Here is a 17069-nt window from a genome sequence, read left to right as displayed (position 1 = left end):
TCCTCTTCCCCTGGTTTCAGATCCACCTGTTTTCCGTGACAGCCTTGACAGCCTTTTCGGTTGGTTTCTGAGCTCCAGTTCGTCCACGAGGCCTTGACCTTATTATGGAAAACGACTGATGATGATTTTGATGTGATTTGCCTCTAAACTGAATTAAATTCTAGTTCAACATCACATCCGTAGCTTTGTCTGTCACCAAAACATCTGATCTGTGCATGCCAGTTGTTGTTGCTCCACTGACACTGTTCATTGTTTCTAAATCTGCTGTCCACCCTGCCACATGGGCAGAACAATGCAGTATTATGTCACTGACGGACTGGTCAGTGACAACGAAATAGATATGCGTGTATCTCTGATACATTACTGCACAGGTAGAGTTCCTGTGTGTCTTTAGTCGGCTTCCTGACCCCACCCCTCCTGTCTGTCTGGCAGGGTTTGTTTTGGCATCCCTCTGTGTCTGATGTGTGGATGGCACTGGGTTGCACCAGGGTCCGGACCTAGCAGTGCCTCCCCATTCTCAGCCATGATTCTGCTGACGGGGCCCAACCCACCATGAGATAATGCCATTCCAGGGGGATTGTGGTTTAAGCCTCTCTTTCTGGCTCTCAGGTATATAAAGACGACACAGCTGGAGAGCAGAGCACCAAGCCCTCTGGAAACATCCTTCAACCACTGCTTTTGATCATCGTTTTGTTTACTCCATCTCTTTTCCTACTGCTGGACTCATCTTGCAGGTTCATCTTGCCAATCTGAATCGAGCCAAGCTAGACCAACTTGTCTCCGGTCACTATGGATATTGCCATCCAGCACCCCTGGTTCAGACGTGCCCTGAGCTCAGCCTACCCTGCTCGAGTCTTTGACCAGTTTTTTGGCGAGGGCATGTTTGACTATGACCTCTTTCCATACACTGCCTCCACCATTAGTCCCTTTTACAGACAGTCGCTGTTCCGCAGCTTTTTGGATTATTCCAACTCTGGCATCTCTGAGGTAACGTGATCAGACTCAAATTGTGACTTTCCGAAGTAATGTTTTTTGTGGTTTAACCTCCATATTGAAACAAGAAACAGAGTATGTGCTTTGTAATTTTCACTCCGCACTAAGAAACACGCCTACCTAACAGAATTATTAATCTTGAAACTTGTTGAACTGGGTCAGAACCATTAATAATGTACGTAATGATTAACATTTTATGAAGATCTCAATATTGTCATAGTAAACAGTCTTGCTCTGTGCGTGTTCCCCAGGTGAGGTCTGACCGAGATAAGTTCACAGTCTACCTGGACACCAAGCACTTCTCTCCTGATGAGCTCAGTGTGAAGGTCACTGACAACTACGTGGAGATCCAGGGCAAGCATGGGGAAAGACAGGTAGGAAAACTCATGTTACTGAGCAAATCGGCAAAACGCGTAGGTGAATTCAGGTAAACAGGGATGGAAATCACTGCACTTCTATAAGTCTAAACAATTAGTGCTTAAATACAGCTGTGACTGTGCCAAACCAAGGTTCCGTGGCAAGGTCATGTGAAGGTCAAAAAGCAGAGCAATTACTGTTTTTGTAGATTTTGTTTTATGTTCCAAGTGAACTGGGAGTCTGTTAAGTTTAAGTTTTTTATTTAATGTTTCACATCAGGATATTGTATAAATACAGGCCTAATATGTTTAATGTGTAAATAAAGCCACAGAAGGAAATAAAGCATCAGCGTTTCCTATGTACGTGTTGCTCACAAAAGAATGTGTAATTCCCAATTGCACAATATAATGGCAACCAGAAAAACAAGAAGCTACATGTGCTGTTCTGAAGGGGGGTTAATGACATTATTAAATGCCCTTTGACCTCTATTGGTACCACAGCTTGTATTCCATGTTTCAGTTTTTGGTGAAACTGTTGCAGCAGTAGCATTTTGATGTACACATATTATAAGTCTACGTCTGTTGGCAACTCTGAAGAGTGCCAACCTTACGAATAACTGTGCTACCATGTGCTTAGACAAATAGCTATGTGATCTAGCAACAAGTTTTAGTGGACAGATAAACTGTGAAATTACTTCAATAACCTTGTTTCGTCAGGACGACCATGGATACATCTCCCGTGAGTTTCATCGCCGCTACCGCCTCCCCTCCAGCGTTGACAAGTCAGCAATCACCTGCTCTCTCTCAGCTGATGGTCTGCTGACTCTGACCGGGCCAAAGCTCACCGGGGGAACTGAATCCAGCCACAGCGAGCGCAACATCCCTGTGACCCGCGATGACAAGCCCAACGCCGCTGCCTCCTCCTAGAGGGGGAGAGGTGGAGGTTGACCAATATCTCTCTAAGAGGATATATATATGTGTCCTCAATGCTTCACTTTCTCCTCTGTAGATTCTTATTATATTCCTTCAGTATTATTAGTATCATTGTTTTGAGATTAAAAAAACCTCCCATTGAAGGTGGTTAAGCTGGACTTTTTAAGGAAAAAAACACAACTGAGGACAAAACATTCACCAAACCCGACACTTTGCTTAATGTTGTTGATTCGTTTCCGAGGGAACCCTCTGACAGTAAAGATGGTCGGAGTTTAGGCTTAGAGGTAAAACGTCACACGCCTGTTCCATCAGTGAAGTTCTCTGAGGTCCTGGCTGCTGTAGTTCTTGTGCTGACTCTTTGATCTCCTCCTCTTTTGTCTTAATTATATCCTGCACTGTAGTCTAGGCCTTTTTCAGTTCATTACTGATAAGTCCATACTAAATAAACACATAATAAAAGCTGTTAAATTAACCAAAGACAACTTCTGTGTTTTTTTTTTCAATCTACTGGAAGGAGTGGTGGCTGGCACATGGATACACACAAATAAAGCTTCTGTACCTGGATGGAGCCCAATTTCTGGGACTACGTACATGCATAAACATGTAACAAATCTGGTTGGGTGATGAGAGCTAAGAAGTTGGCAATCATAAGTCACACCTGAAAACAATTGTGCTTACTATACTAGGCTGCTTCTTTCTTGTAAATAAAGGTCTTTATGCAAAGTGTGCAGAAGTGTAGAAGTGTGAAGAGAATGCAAGATGATGCATGGATGTGTGCTCATGGTTTCTAGATCTAAAACTTAATAAAACCTCAAACAAGATTTACTTTAATATGGTAAGACATGTACATGAGAGAAAAGTCCAGAGAGGACAGTATACAAACAACCATCTTTAATGTGTCTTCTACAAACTTACATTATCATATTCACATTAACCAAGTAACCACCTAAGACAGATTAAGATGAACAAATCTAAAACCTTAACAGTCACTGGAGTTTAATAGTAATAGTTATCAGTTCAATTTAAAACAAAGCATTGACACAGAATGAACTAAATGGGCATTTTGAAGTGCTGGTATCAGCCCAGAGAAACAAACAGATGTAAGATGACCTGAAGACATGAAGTGGAAGAACCGGACTGAAGACCCTGAGTCTATAACAAAGTCTGTTTTTTTATATTCCCAACCCTAAAAACACACAAATCACACCAACAACTTGAAGTTGCTCATGAATTTAAGAAGCTTTTCAAAAGTATCTATCCAGATATTACAAATATTTAATATAGTTGGAGTATTATTTTAAATTGCAAGACCCCATTGTTAGCAGTTACCAATAGTCTTCTCAATGAAGAGGGAAGGTTCCATACACTCACCTTAAACGTTGGCCTCTTTACAATCTCCCAAACAAGATTGTTTACCCTGTACACCCATGAACAGAGCTCTGTGAACATCAGATATGGGGATGCTCAGAGGTGAAATGCTAGAAAAACCTAAATGAATTGTTATCTGTAGCTCTGGCAACAGAATCAGAATCAGGGATTGGTTATAAATTGGACCAAGGATGACATACTGCATGAACTTGAACAAGTGGTTGATCCTAATTTCAGTAGTTTGAACTGTGACATACCTGTTGCAGGGCCTCTAGATCCTCCAGGGTCTGCTGAGCAGCCTGTCGCAGACTTGGTTGAATACTAGATGTGTGCTTGCTGACACAAGCCTGAAGCTGTGGAGCCAGCAGAGGAAAGTCCAGTAGCAGCAGCACATCCTCCTCCAACAACACTGACTGTAGAAGACGCAAAGTGTGGAGACACACCTCCCAGTCTCCATCTGTCAGACAACCACAGACCAGAGGTGGCAACATTGTGTATGTGTTTGTGCTTTACATTTTGCTGACATAATGGATTATCTTACCATCCAACAGAGTCCAGATGAGAGGCAGGAGTCCTGGGTTCTCACTGATATACTTCAACCCTTTAACACTGATGCTGACATTATACAGTGCCATCAGCATCAACCTTCAGCAAAACACACAGCAGTTAGTTCAACTGAAACTTTAATGCACTGCTGAAGCACAGCAGTGACACCTTCTGCCCACTTGGGAACAATCTGAAGAGTCAAGTATTAAATAAACCTGAGTGATGCATATGGACGCAATAAATACATGGTCAACACTGTATAGTTCAATAAGTGATCAACTTTCAATTGTTAGTTATTTGCCAACACTGAAGAACAAGAATCTCATAAGAACTTCTAAAGGGGGTTAGCAAATAATGAAAAAGTTATGTCATCCCAGAAAAAAAAACATAAATCACAGCTCCACGTACACTTTCAGTTTGGGGAAGAAACCGTGTTTCATCTGCCCCAGAAGCTTCAAGAGAGTGTCCAGTAGAACATGAGCCTCGCTAGAAAGGAAGTCACGGCCACATGAAGCAGCTGCTATGTCTGTATGGGGGTTGATAAATAAAAGGTGTGTGATCAGGCAACATTAAGTTTACACTCACATTTTCGGTTTGTGATATGATCGGATTCAGGAGGAATTTCACAAATTACCGTAGATCAATGTGGTATTTTTCTGGTATTAGCATAAGCATGGATAATAACATTGTAAGAAAACAACTACCTCGTTTGCTACTGTAATGCTGAAGGCTCAAACTATGACTCGCAACACGCAGGTAGGTTAACTAGAATAATTTAAAACTGTATCCGACAGCAGTTCCAGGTTGCATTATCAAGTCAGAATGTGAACTCACTAGTGATTGTTCCAGCCAGAGCCAACACAAACTGGTGCTCCTGGGAGTTGTGGTCCTCAGCTTTCACCTCCTCATCCAGAGACCCGACAAAGCTCTCCAGAGTTTGAGCAGCTACACAAAAGAAAGACTGGAGTTTCCCCTGCACATACACATACAGAGTTTATACGACAGTTCTCACTGGGATAAGCATAACACACACACACACACACACACACACACACACACACACAAACTTGGACATGACGACTCACATCGGCCAACCACTGTGTCACTGCATCCTCTTTGGCTGAGCAACTCCACAATAGACCGCAAGCTGCAGACCCAAGACCAGAGCAGAATTCTGCCTGCTGCTGCAGCTCTGCTCCGCTCTGCCACAGCTGCTCACGTAGCAGCAGCTTCTCCTACACAGACACACACAAGTGGTCAGCAAACTGGCTAGGTATGATGAATTAAAATAGTGAGCTAACTGATGTGAGAAAAAAATCATTGTCAAAGTTCAAGGCCCTAAAAAAACAATGTGAACCTCCTCTATCATCCTCAGACATCACGTTGCCAGACCTGACCTCTCTCACCTCCCTTTCTTTCTGACATTCAGTCTGCACCGCCTCCAGCCGGGACTGGAGGTGCAGACACTCCTGTCGTAACTGCTTCTGCTCCTGCACAAGCTGCTCCTTCACTACGCACAGGGTTCATATGGACAGGTGTTAAAAAGCTCACTTGAGTTAAATGATGAATTCTGCTGCAGGACAATACACACCCAGTTCCAGCATGGCTACACGAAACACACTCCACCTACACCAGCATTCATCTACTGTGACCAGTCTCTGAACAAAAGCATACCTGTCTGAGCACTTCTGGCTTTGTGCAGCATCTGAATCAGGTCTCCACTCAGAACTCTGGGCAGGAACTCTTTTAGCTGCATCACTTCTGTGGTTAACTTCTCTAGATCGCTTTTCCTCACTGTGACTAAGTCATCCTGCAACGCAAAGATCATCAGTGCAATGCATTGCATCTAGAGATCATATTTCATAACTAACTATTCACCAAGTTTTAGCCTTCAGAATTCTAAACACAAACATAAATGTAAGCGTCAGCGTTTGGTCCCTTTTACACTTATTTACCTACTATGGCTCATAAGCATCAACACACATTTAGATATGGTTGGTTATTAAGACCTGGGCAGTGACGTCATACTGCTTAATCATATGGTGTTCAACTGTTTCTGTACCTTTACTGCAAGGCTCAAAGTGCAAGGTTTCCCGCCCAGAGAGTATGAAACCGCCATTAACGTCCTCGTCCTCCTTTATAGTCTTGTTCTACCTCTTCTTGTCCTGTCAAAGTGTCATTTAGTGGTTAAATCAATAAATTTCGCTTTTGTCACTGAATTTTGGCATTATGTTAGTTAGCTACAGCTACACTAGCACTAGCATAAATTTAATAACGGAGTTCATGATAAATGTGTAAGATAGGAAATGTGTAAAATTGAATGCAATAAATTCTTCTAGAAACCACTCAGAATATTTTATACATAGTTAATGACTCTACTGGTGTGGTGCTCCTTACTTACAGTACGTAGCGCAGGTCGGTCCAAACTCTCCCCCGACCTCTGGAGGGCGCTACAGCCGAAGCTGTTTCCGAGCCGTTTGAAAGTACAACCCGCGAACTACAAGGCCGCGTCGCGTTCTCGTCCGCTCCGGGTTTTACCGTTCGCCAGTCTCCTCTTCCTTTGTGTTTGAGCGCCCGTTCTGTAGCTCAGTGGGACCGGGAGCACCGGGGGAGTAGCTCTGCGACAGGCCACTCATGTCTGTGGGACTAGAACCAGATTCGTTCAGGGATGAGGTGTTCGTCAAGCGGTTCCCCGTCCACCGCGCCTGTCGGGACGGAGACGTTGGAGCTCTGGTGTCACTGTTACAGCAGCTTTCGAACCAAGCTCACCTTACAGCCGAGGACTCCTGCTACGGATGGACGCCTTTACACTGGGCTGCTCACTGCGGACAGGTAGGATATGCAGCCCCTCCATAAAGGCTTTAATCTGGACACAGGTCGCTTTTATGTTAGGAGCTAAACGCTAAACGCCCCGTCATGGGCGCGTGCCTGTTTTTTCTTTTTGTTAAAATATTTACGCTAATAGTATTATAACGCCTAAGTATAATTAAGTCCCTGCTTTTCCACATGTGTCATAAATAACCAATACTAGTAAACTAGTATAAAAACAATTGAAAAGTTTATTTAACGGAATTGTGCTGTTAGGGAAGCGCATTAAAAGTATTGTAATGTATTATCTTGCTGCCATAATACAGTTAAATCTGATGGACAATAAAGGTTTCCTCTGTCAAAAAAAACTGTTAATTTCGGTCCAGAGATTCTATTGGTTCAAGTTTACCCAATGGCTGGTGAGGCGCGAAAACGACCTTAAACACGTAGGAAGTCTTTATTTTATAGCACAGTTGATTACACACACACTGCATTTGAAGCAACACTCAACTAAATATTTTAATGCTTTCTGCATATAAAAATACCGTAATACCTAAAAAAATACCTTACCTTCAACACATATTTTAGAAATAAATATACATACAAGCAGATAGGAAACTACTGTATAATTTAAAACTCTCAGCTACACTTTTCAATATAGACTTAGTGTTCGCCCACATTTGCTTTACTCTCACTTTAACAGATCTAACAGATATCTCTAGACGTACTCGGTGAACAACAGATGTTTTGCCAGTTCCACCATTGGCCTGTCTCCCTGCACAGCTGGAGTGTGTGGTGCGCCTGGTGCAGATGGGCTGTGAGGTGAACTCTGTGACCAGCCGCTTCAACCAGACGCCGACGCACATCGCAGCGTTCGGCGGCCACCGCCACTGCGTGGTGTGGCTCACTCAGGCTGGAGCCGATGTCAACAGGCAGGTGAGTCCGGTGCTCACCTAGCATCTTTGCTGCCGTACATCAGTTTGTCATTTAGCATCTGTCTGTTGTTTTGTCTCAGTCGTGCATGTGCACAAATGCTGTGATGCTAATGTCCTATTAAAATCAGTCTAACAGATATCTATACCGTTGAACATTGTGTTTTCAGGACTTTGTAGGCGAGGCGCCCATTCACAAGGCGGCCCGTTCAGGTAGCATGGAGTGTATCCAGGTCCTCTTGATAGCAGGTGCTCATCCCCAGTAAGTATCCCGCAGTCTGACCCGCGTGCAGTAACGCAGCAGGAGATAAATTGCAGAGCAATACGAATGTCACATCAGCTGTTTGGTTACAGTGGATAATGTTTATGTTTTATAATCACCAAGTTGGTAAGGACTGCTCATAATGAGCTTATAGCACCATATCACTTATTTCAAAACAAATTGTGACCAAGAAATGTTAAGATAATTGGTCCTCAATCCAATATGGTGGCTGTAGTTCTCACTGTGATTCCACCTACAGATCTGTGCTACAAATGCAGGACCAAAGTGTAGCTAGGAGTCATATTCTAGAAGTAGCCAACCAGACTACAGCAGGAAATGGAACTGAAGACACTAATGTTAGTGTTCTAAGCATCTGTTGTCTGCTTATTCAGGAAGGTTCTGATGCTTCCTGGTGCCAGTTATTTTTGTAAAGGAAGACAGCATAGAAATGTTACGATGGTTAATTGTTTGTTTGCTTCCAATTCAGCTAATTTAAACAATCTATATAAATAGATTCAATTATAATTATAGTAAAGTTATTGTGTCTATGTTTGTTCTTTCATCGGCTGCAAAGTAAAATGTCAATATAATACATTTTTAGTAGTAATGTTGATGTTATGCAACAGCAGTAAAGCTCATGTGTTTCTATTTATACATTGTTTACTGACCAAAACATCTCGAGGTAACTTCATAAGAATAGAATTTTAAGCTTTGTCAGATATGTATATATATATATATTTTTTAAAGCACAAAATGAATTGTTAATTTAATTAATGGTGCTCATGAAGGCCACTCCGTTCAGATGTGTAGAACCATTACTCTAGTAGAATAAGCCAAAACAGCAACATATTAACTCACATTTCACCAAAGTAATTTGGTCAGATCTGTTTTCAGTGCTTCCTCTTAAGGGGCCAAAAAACTCTTTGAATTCTGCGTATGTGTTTTGCACAAAGGATTGGAAAATAACCACATCGGTGATGGTAGACTGAGACACAGAATCAGTGTCAGTAAATGGACACCATGAGCTTTTCTGCTTGAGTCACTATGACAGCAGTGACAATAGTTTATAGAAAGACTGTGATTGGTCCTAACATGCTGTATGTTTTATTGATTTGCTTGTGGACCATGTTCTGTATAGACAGGATAACCATGAGTTTCATTGTCGAGCTGTGCTGGCGAGACAAACACCCTGCACGTTCTCATGTTTTCCAGCTATTCAATTTGAACACGATTTTCTCACGTAATCCCAGAAAGAGGGAGCAGTCCAAATAGGCACTGCAGAATCTGGCACACGCGCATCAGCGAGCATCTTACAGTTGTGGCAATGCGTGTTCTCTATCGCTTCCTACAGTTTCTGCAGCTGGCAAACTGGCGAGGTATTTCCTGCAGTGATTGGTTTCAATGCTAAGAAAAGCACTAATGATGATAGTTCATGTGTAGACTTGCATGCTTAGCTTAACACTAACAAACTGTGAGCTTATGGCACACACTTCAGGACTCAGAGCAGACATCGCAGGAAGCTCAGTGTTAGCAGGAGTGCTAATGTGAAACAGATGAGGAGCAGGTCAAATATGACGTGATGTATAAAATGAAATGCTTCCTACAACGGTTTCATGATTTGACTGTTAATACATAGCTGTATTAAACATAGCTACAATAGCTGTAACACACTGTGTGGCGAGTGTGTGAAAGAGCTCGTCTGTTTTAATTAGTGTGGTCACATTGAAGCGCGTTGACTGCATAATGTGATGATAACTAAGCTATCTTTCTGACAGCTGAACAAACTCTAGTTGACAGCCATGAGGTGCACCTGAAAGCTCAGTAGAAGCTACTGAAGCAGCCTTAAACTCTGAGTGGCTGTGAAGCATCTCTCAACACCAGATACATGTCCAAATAAAATAGGCCCTAAACAAAATGAGTTGTCTTACTTTACTTTGACAAAAACGTACACATAAACCTTTTTACCAACCTTACTCCTTCCATTTCTACATCCTTAGCAGGCTGTCATCATGGTGCACATCTACACTAATCTTCCCTAAACAATGTTGATATTATGGGACTCTTTAATGAGGCAGTAGCTTTAGACACTAACTCTAACACCCCCCTTAAATGACAAACCTTAGAGCAGGGGTTCAAAAACCTGGTCTTCAAACACCCGTTTTCCCATTGTTTAATACATGAACCAGGTGTGAAAATTGTAAAAGTTTCACAAACTATTTAACCACTAATATACATCTGTTGGTCTATATTAATTAAGGTTAGCTAATGACTTTGTCTGGTATTGAAGAAGATAAACGGTGTTTAAATGTAATCATATCAGAGCCGGGTTAGGAGACATTTCATTTTATGTCTGTGATTTATAGGGAATATTTTCACTAATATCTATATATACTTAGATATATATAATCTAATATATCCTAGTGTGGGTAGAGATATTTTGATTATTGAGGGTTTAGGTAGCATGAATTAAAATGAATTGTACTATTATGTTGTTTTTTTCTGAGGCTGTATCTAGTTGAATGAATGTTGCAGGAAGAGATGATCAGAAGCAGAACAAATTTCAGTTTTGCTATATTATTCTCAGCTGTCCCTGGTGGCTGCTTATTTTAAAGGCTCCTCATCATCTCTCTCTGCAAAACGTGAGACCTTTTTAGCTTCAGCTTTGTGTTTGACCAGACTGACTCAGTTAATGAGTGCAGGAAGTAGACTGTTATAGATGACAGTGTGGCGTCTAATGGGAAGCAGTTTGTCTCACTCGTCAATCTTCTTGTTTAGTTTAAGAAATGCCAGTGGGCAGACGGCCGCAGACCTGGCTCACGCTCACGGCTTCCTCGGCTGTTCCCATCTAATTGCTGACGACTGTAAGCTGCAGCCCAGTGGGCTCAACAAGAGTGGAGAGATGAAGGGAGACCCCGTGTGTGGTCAGGCCCTGCACAGCAGAAAGAGGCTGTTTTCTGCTCTAGACGGTGGACACGCCAAAAAGACCAGGACAGCAGAGAGTGAGTGTCAGTTTGTAACGGCTACAGTCCATTTGTGTGTTTATACATATTTACACTGTATCTTCAATGTAGCTACTTATGTTAGCATAATTGTCATCTGCTTCTGCAGGTGTACATATACACAGCAGCGGAGGTGAGGTGGTGGAGAGCATGAATATGGAGTCTGAACAGGACCTCAGCTCAGGTGAGACAAGAGCATAGTCGTTAAAGTCAAAGTTGAGTTGCTCAGGAGGAAATTTGCTCCAAATTTTTTGTTTTTAAATCAGATAGGGAAACCAAACCCACCACCAGCAGCCATCGTCCATCACCCATTCTGCCTTACACTGACCAGGAGCCCGTCAGAAGCCTCTCCTCCTGGTCCCCCCCTCCGGCCGACATGTGCGGCTCCTTGCACCTGGCCGGCAGCCCGGGCAGCTGCGTGTCCCACCAGCCGGACTGTTGGGGGTCTACGGGAGCAGACTGTGGGAGCTTCCTGCTATACGGACACTACCACGGATTTGGAGACACAGCCGAAGAACTGGGCGACAGCAGCAGCATCCCAGCGGAGCACAGATACCAGCAGGCTGCTGGCAGCGGCATCCACCTGTACCACGGCTCATAAACACCCAGGGCAGGGCATTAATACTCAATAAGCTTTAGCTCTGCTTTAAAGGGCCGCTGACATTCAGGGAATTAATCACCTGTTGCCAAAACTAGAGGCACCACTGGAAATATCCAGACCAAGTTAAGCTTGGATAAAATATTCCCATCACTTCTTATTACCTCAGATTAAAGAACTCAAACTATAATTCACATAGTGTTATTATGCACCACATGCTGTATGCTAATGTATCAATAATTTTCTAGTACACATTTCATTCTTGGGAAAACCTTATTTGCAGAGGAAATTATTGACTGATCAAGATCAAAGACCCATCCGTCCTCCTAGTGGAGCTGCATGGTGTCTGTAAATTACAGATGGGTACAGGTACAGATTGTGTCCAACAGTTCCCTGAATGCCAGACTGCTCCTTTAAGGCCGTTCAGTAATGTAACATTCAGGTGTTTTGGATCGTTGCCATCACACTTTGCTGAACTGATTTTGCACTATAAAGGGCTGATGGGTAATTTTGTACTTGTGTGGAGGACGTCCCCTCCCAATGTGCCGGCCTTCAGCGGGATCAAACATCTGCACAGAAACAAGCCTTGAATCTACCAAAGGGAAACGTTGGCTCATGTGTTTGATGGTGGGACATCGGAGTCCTTTGTTGTGTATGTGGTGGAGCTGTTTTCAAAGCGTGCCGTCAGCTTATTTGGGGCTCGCTCTCTCTCCTCTGATTTTTGTAGCATACAGTAGACAGCATGCTGGAGATGTGACATTCCTTTTTGTAAACACTAGGTCAGGTGTGTGGGACTGTGCCTAATGCTGACTACAATGACCAGGCACCGCTGCGAACCACAACCGTTTTATACTCATTCAGGTTTTGTCGCTTTTCCTAAAAAAGTCTATTTTGCAGTTTTATAAAAATTCTACAAAAAGCAATGAGTCTCTTCCTGTTTTTATGCCAGGATGAATTAACGCTCACACAATATACAGGGTAAAGTATTGGTCCTTACTGTTTCCCTGCTGTAGTGAAGCAGAAGATGTATTAAAGCGAACAATCAAAAGAAGAGATCTGAATAAGAATTTATAAAAACTAAAAAGATATTAAATATAAAATGCTTTATTTCTGTTGGTAAATATCAAAAAATAACATTAAAAGTGCAGGATGCAGCATGAGCGCCGTCAGTGCTGCTCAGGTGCTAACACGGTGTTTGAAAAGGAGTGTGCAGGTGCATCACCTCCTCAGGTCCAGCTGAATGGTCTTCTGCAGGCTGGCGATGCTGGCGTCCAGCGCTGCCAGCCCGTCCCTGAACGCTGCCTCGTCCTTGGTGTGAAAGGTCGACTCCGACCTCACGCTCCAGTCGCATTGCACAGACTCCACATCGAGGTGGGACGGCATCAGGTCCGACAGTCTCCTTCGCACGCCCTCCGCGCTTCCCTCCCTTTCTGGCGCCAGCTGCACGTGCTCAGTGGGATCCAGCTGCTCCAGAGACATCAGGTACTGGGCGATGTGGTCAGTGAGAGGCCTGGCTGGATGCTGCCTGTGCTGCTGTTGCGCTGTCAAGCAAGTGCCTGACAATGAGGGGGCCACTGTGGCACAGTTCAATGCCTCCCGGCTCTGAAGGATCCTGAAACAGAAGAAAGTTTACATTGGGTTTCTGCTGTGAGCAAATGCAACACAAAAGGTGATGAAAATGTGCAATCCATGTTTATCTGAGTAATTTAAATTAATCTAAACCATACGCTGAAGGTCTGAGGTTCCCCGCATGTCATGCTTATTTAAGGGAATTTACAGTAACCCGTGTCTAAACAATTCAGTTCACCAGTGATGCAGAATGACCAGCTAAAATTGACCTGTTAAGGTTTTCTATCTCTTCCAGCCTTTGTTGTGCGAGTGCAGCCAGCTCACTCCTCTCTCGCTCACTCTCCATCAACCTGCTGCTGCCGGTCTCCAGCTCTGCACACACAACACAAACACCAATACATTGCATGCTGAGGCACACAGAGCTCTGTGGGTAGCGTTAGGTCAGTAGGTTTGAGACTGAGGACCCGTCTTTAAGGCTCTATTCTCCTCCTCGCTGACGCTCAGCCGCCTCTGGGTGTCCTGAAGAGCTTGGCGCAGCTCTACGAGGTCGTCCTGGAGACGCTGCAGACGGGAATGGGCGGTGGACAGCTCCTCCTGCAGGGCTGACACTGCGAAACACACAACACGGGCAACACGGCTTGTTTACATCCCATCAGTCCTGGATGTCAACATCGCAGTCGTTTCTCACCATCTGAATTACACAGTGTCTCCGCGTTCTGCTGAGTCTCTGCTTTCTCTTTTAACTGCTGTTCCAGAGTCCTCATACACCTGAAACACACAGTCACAGACAGTGCAGTCACGTCCTTACCTACGTCTGAAGGCACTTCAAAGATACAAGTTATTGAGGAGTCCTACACTCCTCAACTACAGGCATGTGTTGTACCTGCGGAGCTGAGTGTTCTGACTGTGTGCCGAGGACAGCTCTGGTCCAGCCTGGATGGTCGGACTCCCATCATTCACCTGTGGCAGGAAAACAGCCTGCTCCAGGTAACCGAGCAGCATCTCTGCTGCATTGCCTACATACACAAACAGTGAATTACAGTTCCATCATCAGTTCTTTCTGTACTTGCCACTAGAGGACAGACAGGTTTTTACCTTGTCCAGCAATCAGAGTCTTGAGTTCTTCCAGCAGATACTGAATCGTCTTCACCTTGGCCTCCTTCTCTGTGCTGCAGTTCCTCTGGTCGTCTCCATCCTGGGAGAGCTTGTCGCCATGTCCAGGCTCCAACTGCATGTCTGACATCCTAATGGTACAGCTCTGCATATGTGGACTTGAGCCTCTGCTCTGAGCGTTTGTGTCTCTCACAGGGACAAAGTCACACTCTGCATTACAGGGCCTCACAGAGTCTTGTTCAGACAACGGGCTGAGCTGAGAGGATGACTGTACAACAGACAAAAGAACGGAGGGCTGGGACTGAGTTTTGGGTAGGGGGTTGGTGGGGGACAGTGTTTTACTGGACGGAGGACGTGCATGATGAGACTGCAGCTGCCTGTGAAGCCGTTTCCGTGGTGAAGGCAGCTTCACCCCCGTGTGTGCAGCTGGAGCAGGTGAGTGGTGGGATGGTTTGGGAGTTAAGGTTCTGGGTCCACACTGGCCTGCCTGACAACTCTTGACCAGGACTAGAGACAGATATAAGATAAAAAGAAGAAAAGAATTGTAAAAAATTACCTGTGTGATTGATTTGTTGCTGTTTTTTTTTTTCTTGCTGCTGTATTTTTTTCTTCTATGTATCACATTTTGTGCTGTTGTGAGACAAAATTTCCCAATCGTGCGACTATTAAAGAAACTGGACCTAAATTTGGTTCCTAATCCACAAGTCCTAAACAACATCCAAGTATCCTTAAAGACCAACCGAACCTCTAAACTGTCATCATCTTGGACACACACACCTGCTGCCTTTATGGGTAGTTTCTTGATGGACCTCTTCCCCAGTGAGGTGGATGTTTTTGATTTGGCAACTCCAGCAGTCGCTGCTTTAGGAAAGCTTTGTGTGGCTTACACACAGACAAAAACATCATTATTATACACTATGATTTCAAAAAGGGGAACATCCACAGAAAGTCTGACGTTCTGATTAATTCCATCACTGATTTATTGTGACGTGCAAAACATGATCTTTATATTAGAAAACTGACCTGTGGCCTCAGCCTGAAGGATGCCACTGAGCAGGGCAGCACAGCGATCCAACCCCTTATGCAGAGTGGTGACCTGAAAGGACAGAATACAGCTGTGACTATCACTTACACACCTAAGTAAAAACCACAGGTTTCCTACAAGCGGTGCCATAGTAAAGTGATAATAATAAAGATGATGATGCAGCCTGCTTCACTACCTGGTCCTCAGAGTCAGTGGAGTACAGAGAGTATGCTGGCTCAAGGGTGGCTGCCGGGGCAGGATTTGAAGCCACCCTGTCAACACAGTTTAGAGGATGCAGCGTGTGATTGATGAAAGGGAGCTGAGAAGCTGTTAACAATAAGAGCGAATGAAGGCAGGTGTGCTCACGGTTTCCTGCCCATCTGTACTTTGGCTCCTCCGGTCAGTCTCCCTGATGTCACCACCTGCCAGACACAATGAGTTAGAGCATAAAACATCTGGATCATCATTGCAAATGTCCTTGTAAATAATAACAATAAGAAGAACGACTGCACACCAATGACAGCTTGGTGTGAGAAAGTGATATAAGACTATATCCTGCACTAACTGCTTATTTAAAGTCTGGTTAGACCTAAACTTCATTTCATTGCCCTGCACTTGTACATGTGTAATGACAATAAAGCTGAATCTAATCTAATTTAATATTTGATGCCTGTTGTGTAAGTTACAGCCCTTCAGCCCTTTCCCCTGACGGCTAACGCAGGCAAGCCGCTCAACTTAACTCCAGCCGGTCTCACCTTGCGTCTGGCTGCTCCCTTCATGGCTTCCAACACTCCGTCAACGACAGATCGAGCCTGAGTTCAGTCCGCCCCACTTACTCGTTTGGTCGGTGTTGTGGACGCTCTCTGATTTGACTGTTTCCTGTCCTGTAGGCGGGACAGACGTTTAAAAGATGCAACAACCAATCAAACAAGTCCTAACGTCACGTGACGTGCGTCAGGCGACCCGGATGTTCAGGGTCGTAGGAAACAACATTTAAGCACAGAAAATAAAGGTGACAATACAGATAAAGGGAAAATGACATAAAACAAAACAGCTACCGTAACTAAATAATGAGCGCAGAAAAACAACTATTTGAGCACTAAAATAGCACATTAATCCAGTAGTTTTCCCTTTTCGTTAAGTTTAAAAATAACTTTCAGGTATTTAAAGTAATTTGGAACAAGGAAGGAAGCGCAACCATTCAATCTACATGTGTGAATGTGATATTTGCACAGAAGTAAAATAAAGTTCACTGTATCTCAGGTTTCAGAATCTAAGTTGCCCATGTAATAATTGTTGAGATTAGTACCATATGATAAGTCCTCTTGTTGTATTAAAAATCCTGATAGCAATTTCACCTCATACCACAGTTTATTATTCATCATTTTGAATTATGGTTCCAATGCACCTAGCTTTCAGTCACCACAGAAACCATGTTTTCTGGCTAAGATATGGAAGAATAACCAGTAACCTGTTGCTCAGTGACACTCCTCCTGTAAAGGCTTCTTCTGTTTCAATCATTTAAAAAATAATTAAATTCAAAGAATTAAAATGTAGTGTTAAGACAG

At 43.6% G+C, this 17069-nt stretch overlaps 4 protein-coding genes across 8 annotated transcripts; 2 read left to right on the top strand and 2 right to left on the bottom strand.

Moving 5' to 3' along the window:
* The first annotated feature begins 629 nt into the window (after positions 1 to 629).
* On the top strand, positions 630 to 3008 carry cryaa (crystallin, alpha A). Its single transcript, XM_029142509.3, has 3 exons — positions 630 to 987; positions 1245 to 1367; positions 2067 to 3008. The coding sequence occupies exons 1-3, from the start codon at positions 790 to 792 to the stop codon at positions 2274 to 2276; spliced, it is 531 nt and encodes a 176-aa protein (XP_028998342.1). The 5' UTR covers positions 630 to 789; the 3' UTR covers positions 2277 to 3008.
* On the bottom strand, positions 2584 to 6737 carry hsf2bp (heat shock transcription factor 2 binding protein). Of its 4 annotated transcripts, none has more exons than XM_055506907.1 (11): positions 6598 to 6737; positions 6259 to 6361; positions 5871 to 6006; positions 5603 to 5706; positions 5282 to 5431; positions 5031 to 5169; positions 4605 to 4722; positions 4192 to 4295; positions 3908 to 4107; positions 3654 to 3721; positions 2584 to 2720 (listed from the first exon to the last, which is right to left on the bottom strand). In XM_055506907.1, the coding sequence occupies exons 2-10, from the start codon at positions 6313 to 6315 to the stop codon at positions 3695 to 3697; spliced, it is 1035 nt and encodes a 344-aa protein (XP_055362882.1). In that variant the 5' UTR covers positions 6316 to 6361; positions 6598 to 6737; the 3' UTR covers positions 2584 to 2720; positions 3654 to 3694. The 4 variants fall into 4 exon arrangements, with proteins under 4 accessions (XP_055362882.1, XP_028998338.1, XP_028998340.1 ...); XM_029142505.3 differs by lacking the exon at positions 2584 to 2720 and adding an exon at positions 3152 to 3468; XM_029142507.3 differs by lacking the exon at positions 2584 to 2720 and adding an exon at positions 3152 to 3392.
* Positions 6738 to 6830: 93 nt separating this feature from the next.
* LOC114851014 (ankyrin repeat domain-containing protein 10-like) lies at positions 6831 to 12718 on the top strand. Its single transcript, XM_029142504.3, has 6 exons — positions 6831 to 7028; positions 7788 to 7940; positions 8107 to 8198; positions 10974 to 11197; positions 11307 to 11381; positions 11464 to 12718. Exons 1-6 carry the CDS (start codon positions 6831 to 6833, stop codon positions 11796 to 11798), a joined length of 1077 nt encoding a protein of 358 aa, XP_028998337.1. The 3' UTR covers positions 11799 to 12718.
* Positions 12719 to 12883: 165 nt separating this feature from the next.
* On the bottom strand, positions 12884 to 16413 carry ccdc14 (coiled-coil domain containing 14). Of its 2 annotated transcripts, none has more exons than XM_055506906.1 (11): positions 16257 to 16413; positions 15868 to 15923; positions 15698 to 15773; positions 15501 to 15573; positions 15255 to 15359; positions 14460 to 14984; positions 14248 to 14380; positions 14053 to 14132; positions 13829 to 13966; positions 13634 to 13736; positions 12884 to 13407 (listed from the first exon to the last, which is right to left on the bottom strand). In XM_055506906.1, the coding sequence occupies exons 1-11, from the start codon at positions 16278 to 16280 to the stop codon at positions 13014 to 13016; spliced, it is 1707 nt and encodes a 568-aa protein (XP_055362881.1). In that variant the 5' UTR covers positions 16281 to 16413; the 3' UTR covers positions 12884 to 13013. The 2 variants fall into 2 exon arrangements, with proteins under 2 accessions (XP_055362881.1, XP_028998336.1); XM_029142503.3 differs by having other exon boundaries at positions 13829 to 13972; positions 16257 to 16412.
* Positions 16414 to 17069: the final 656 nt, after the last annotated feature.

The sequence above is a fragment of the Betta splendens genome, chromosome 2 (assembly GCF_900634795.4).
Source record: "Betta splendens chromosome 2, fBetSpl5.4, whole genome shotgun sequence".
Taxonomy (NCBI): domain Eukaryota; kingdom Metazoa; phylum Chordata; class Actinopteri; order Anabantiformes; family Osphronemidae; genus Betta; species Betta splendens.
This window is presented reverse-complemented; position numbering and strand designations above follow the sequence as displayed.

What these genes read in the sequence shown, in the direction of transcription:
- cryaa (XM_029142509.3), top strand. Translation starts at nt 790, where the DNA reads ATGGATATTGCCATCCAGCACCCCTGGTTCAGACGTGCCCTGAGCTCA. An exon ending in CCAACTCTGGCATCTCTGAG is followed by an intron (nt 988 to 1,244) that starts GTAACGTGATCA and finishes CGTGTTCCCCAG; the next exon opens with GTGAGGTCTGACCGAGATAA. An exon ending in GCAAGCATGGGGAAAGACAG is followed by an intron (nt 1,368 to 2,066) that starts GTAGGAAAACTC and finishes TTGTTTCGTCAG; the next exon opens with GACGACCATGGATACATCTC.
- hsf2bp (XM_055506907.1), bottom strand. Translation starts at nt 6,315, where the DNA reads ATGGCGGTTTCATACTCTCTGGGCGGGAAACCTTGCACTTTGAGCCTT. An exon ending in AGCCAGAAGTGCTCAGACAG is followed by an intron (nt 5,707 to 5,870) that starts GTATGCTTTTGT and finishes CCCTGTGCGTAG; the next exon opens with TGAAGGAGCAGCTTGTGCAG. An exon ending in ATCTAGAGGCCCTGCAACAG is followed by an intron (nt 3,722 to 3,907) that starts GTATGTCACAGT and finishes TGATGTTCACAG; the next exon opens with AGCTCTGTTCATGGGTGTAC.
- LOC114851014 (XM_029142504.3), top strand. Translation starts at nt 6,831, where the DNA reads ATGTCTGTGGGACTAGAACCAGATTCGTTCAGGGATGAGGTGTTCGTC. An exon ending in GGGCTGCTCACTGCGGACAG is followed by an intron (nt 7,029 to 7,787) that starts GTAGGATATGCA and finishes CTCCCTGCACAG; the next exon opens with CTGGAGTGTGTGGTGCGCCT. An exon ending in AAAGACCAGGACAGCAGAGA is followed by an intron (nt 11,198 to 11,306) that starts GTGAGTGTCAGT and finishes CTGCTTCTGCAG; the next exon opens with GTGTACATATACACAGCAGC.
- ccdc14 (XM_029142503.3), bottom strand. Translation starts at nt 16,280, where the DNA reads ATGAAGGGAGCAGCCAGACGCAAG. An exon ending in GACTCTGATTGCTGGACAAG is followed by an intron (nt 14,381 to 14,459) that starts GTAAAAACCTGT and finishes TTGTGTATGTAG; the next exon opens with GCAATGCAGCAGAGATGCTG. An exon ending in GAGATAGAAAACCTTAACAG is followed by an intron (nt 13,408 to 13,633) that starts GTCAATTTTAGC and finishes CTTCTGTTTCAG; the next exon opens with GATCCTTCAGAGCCGGGAGG.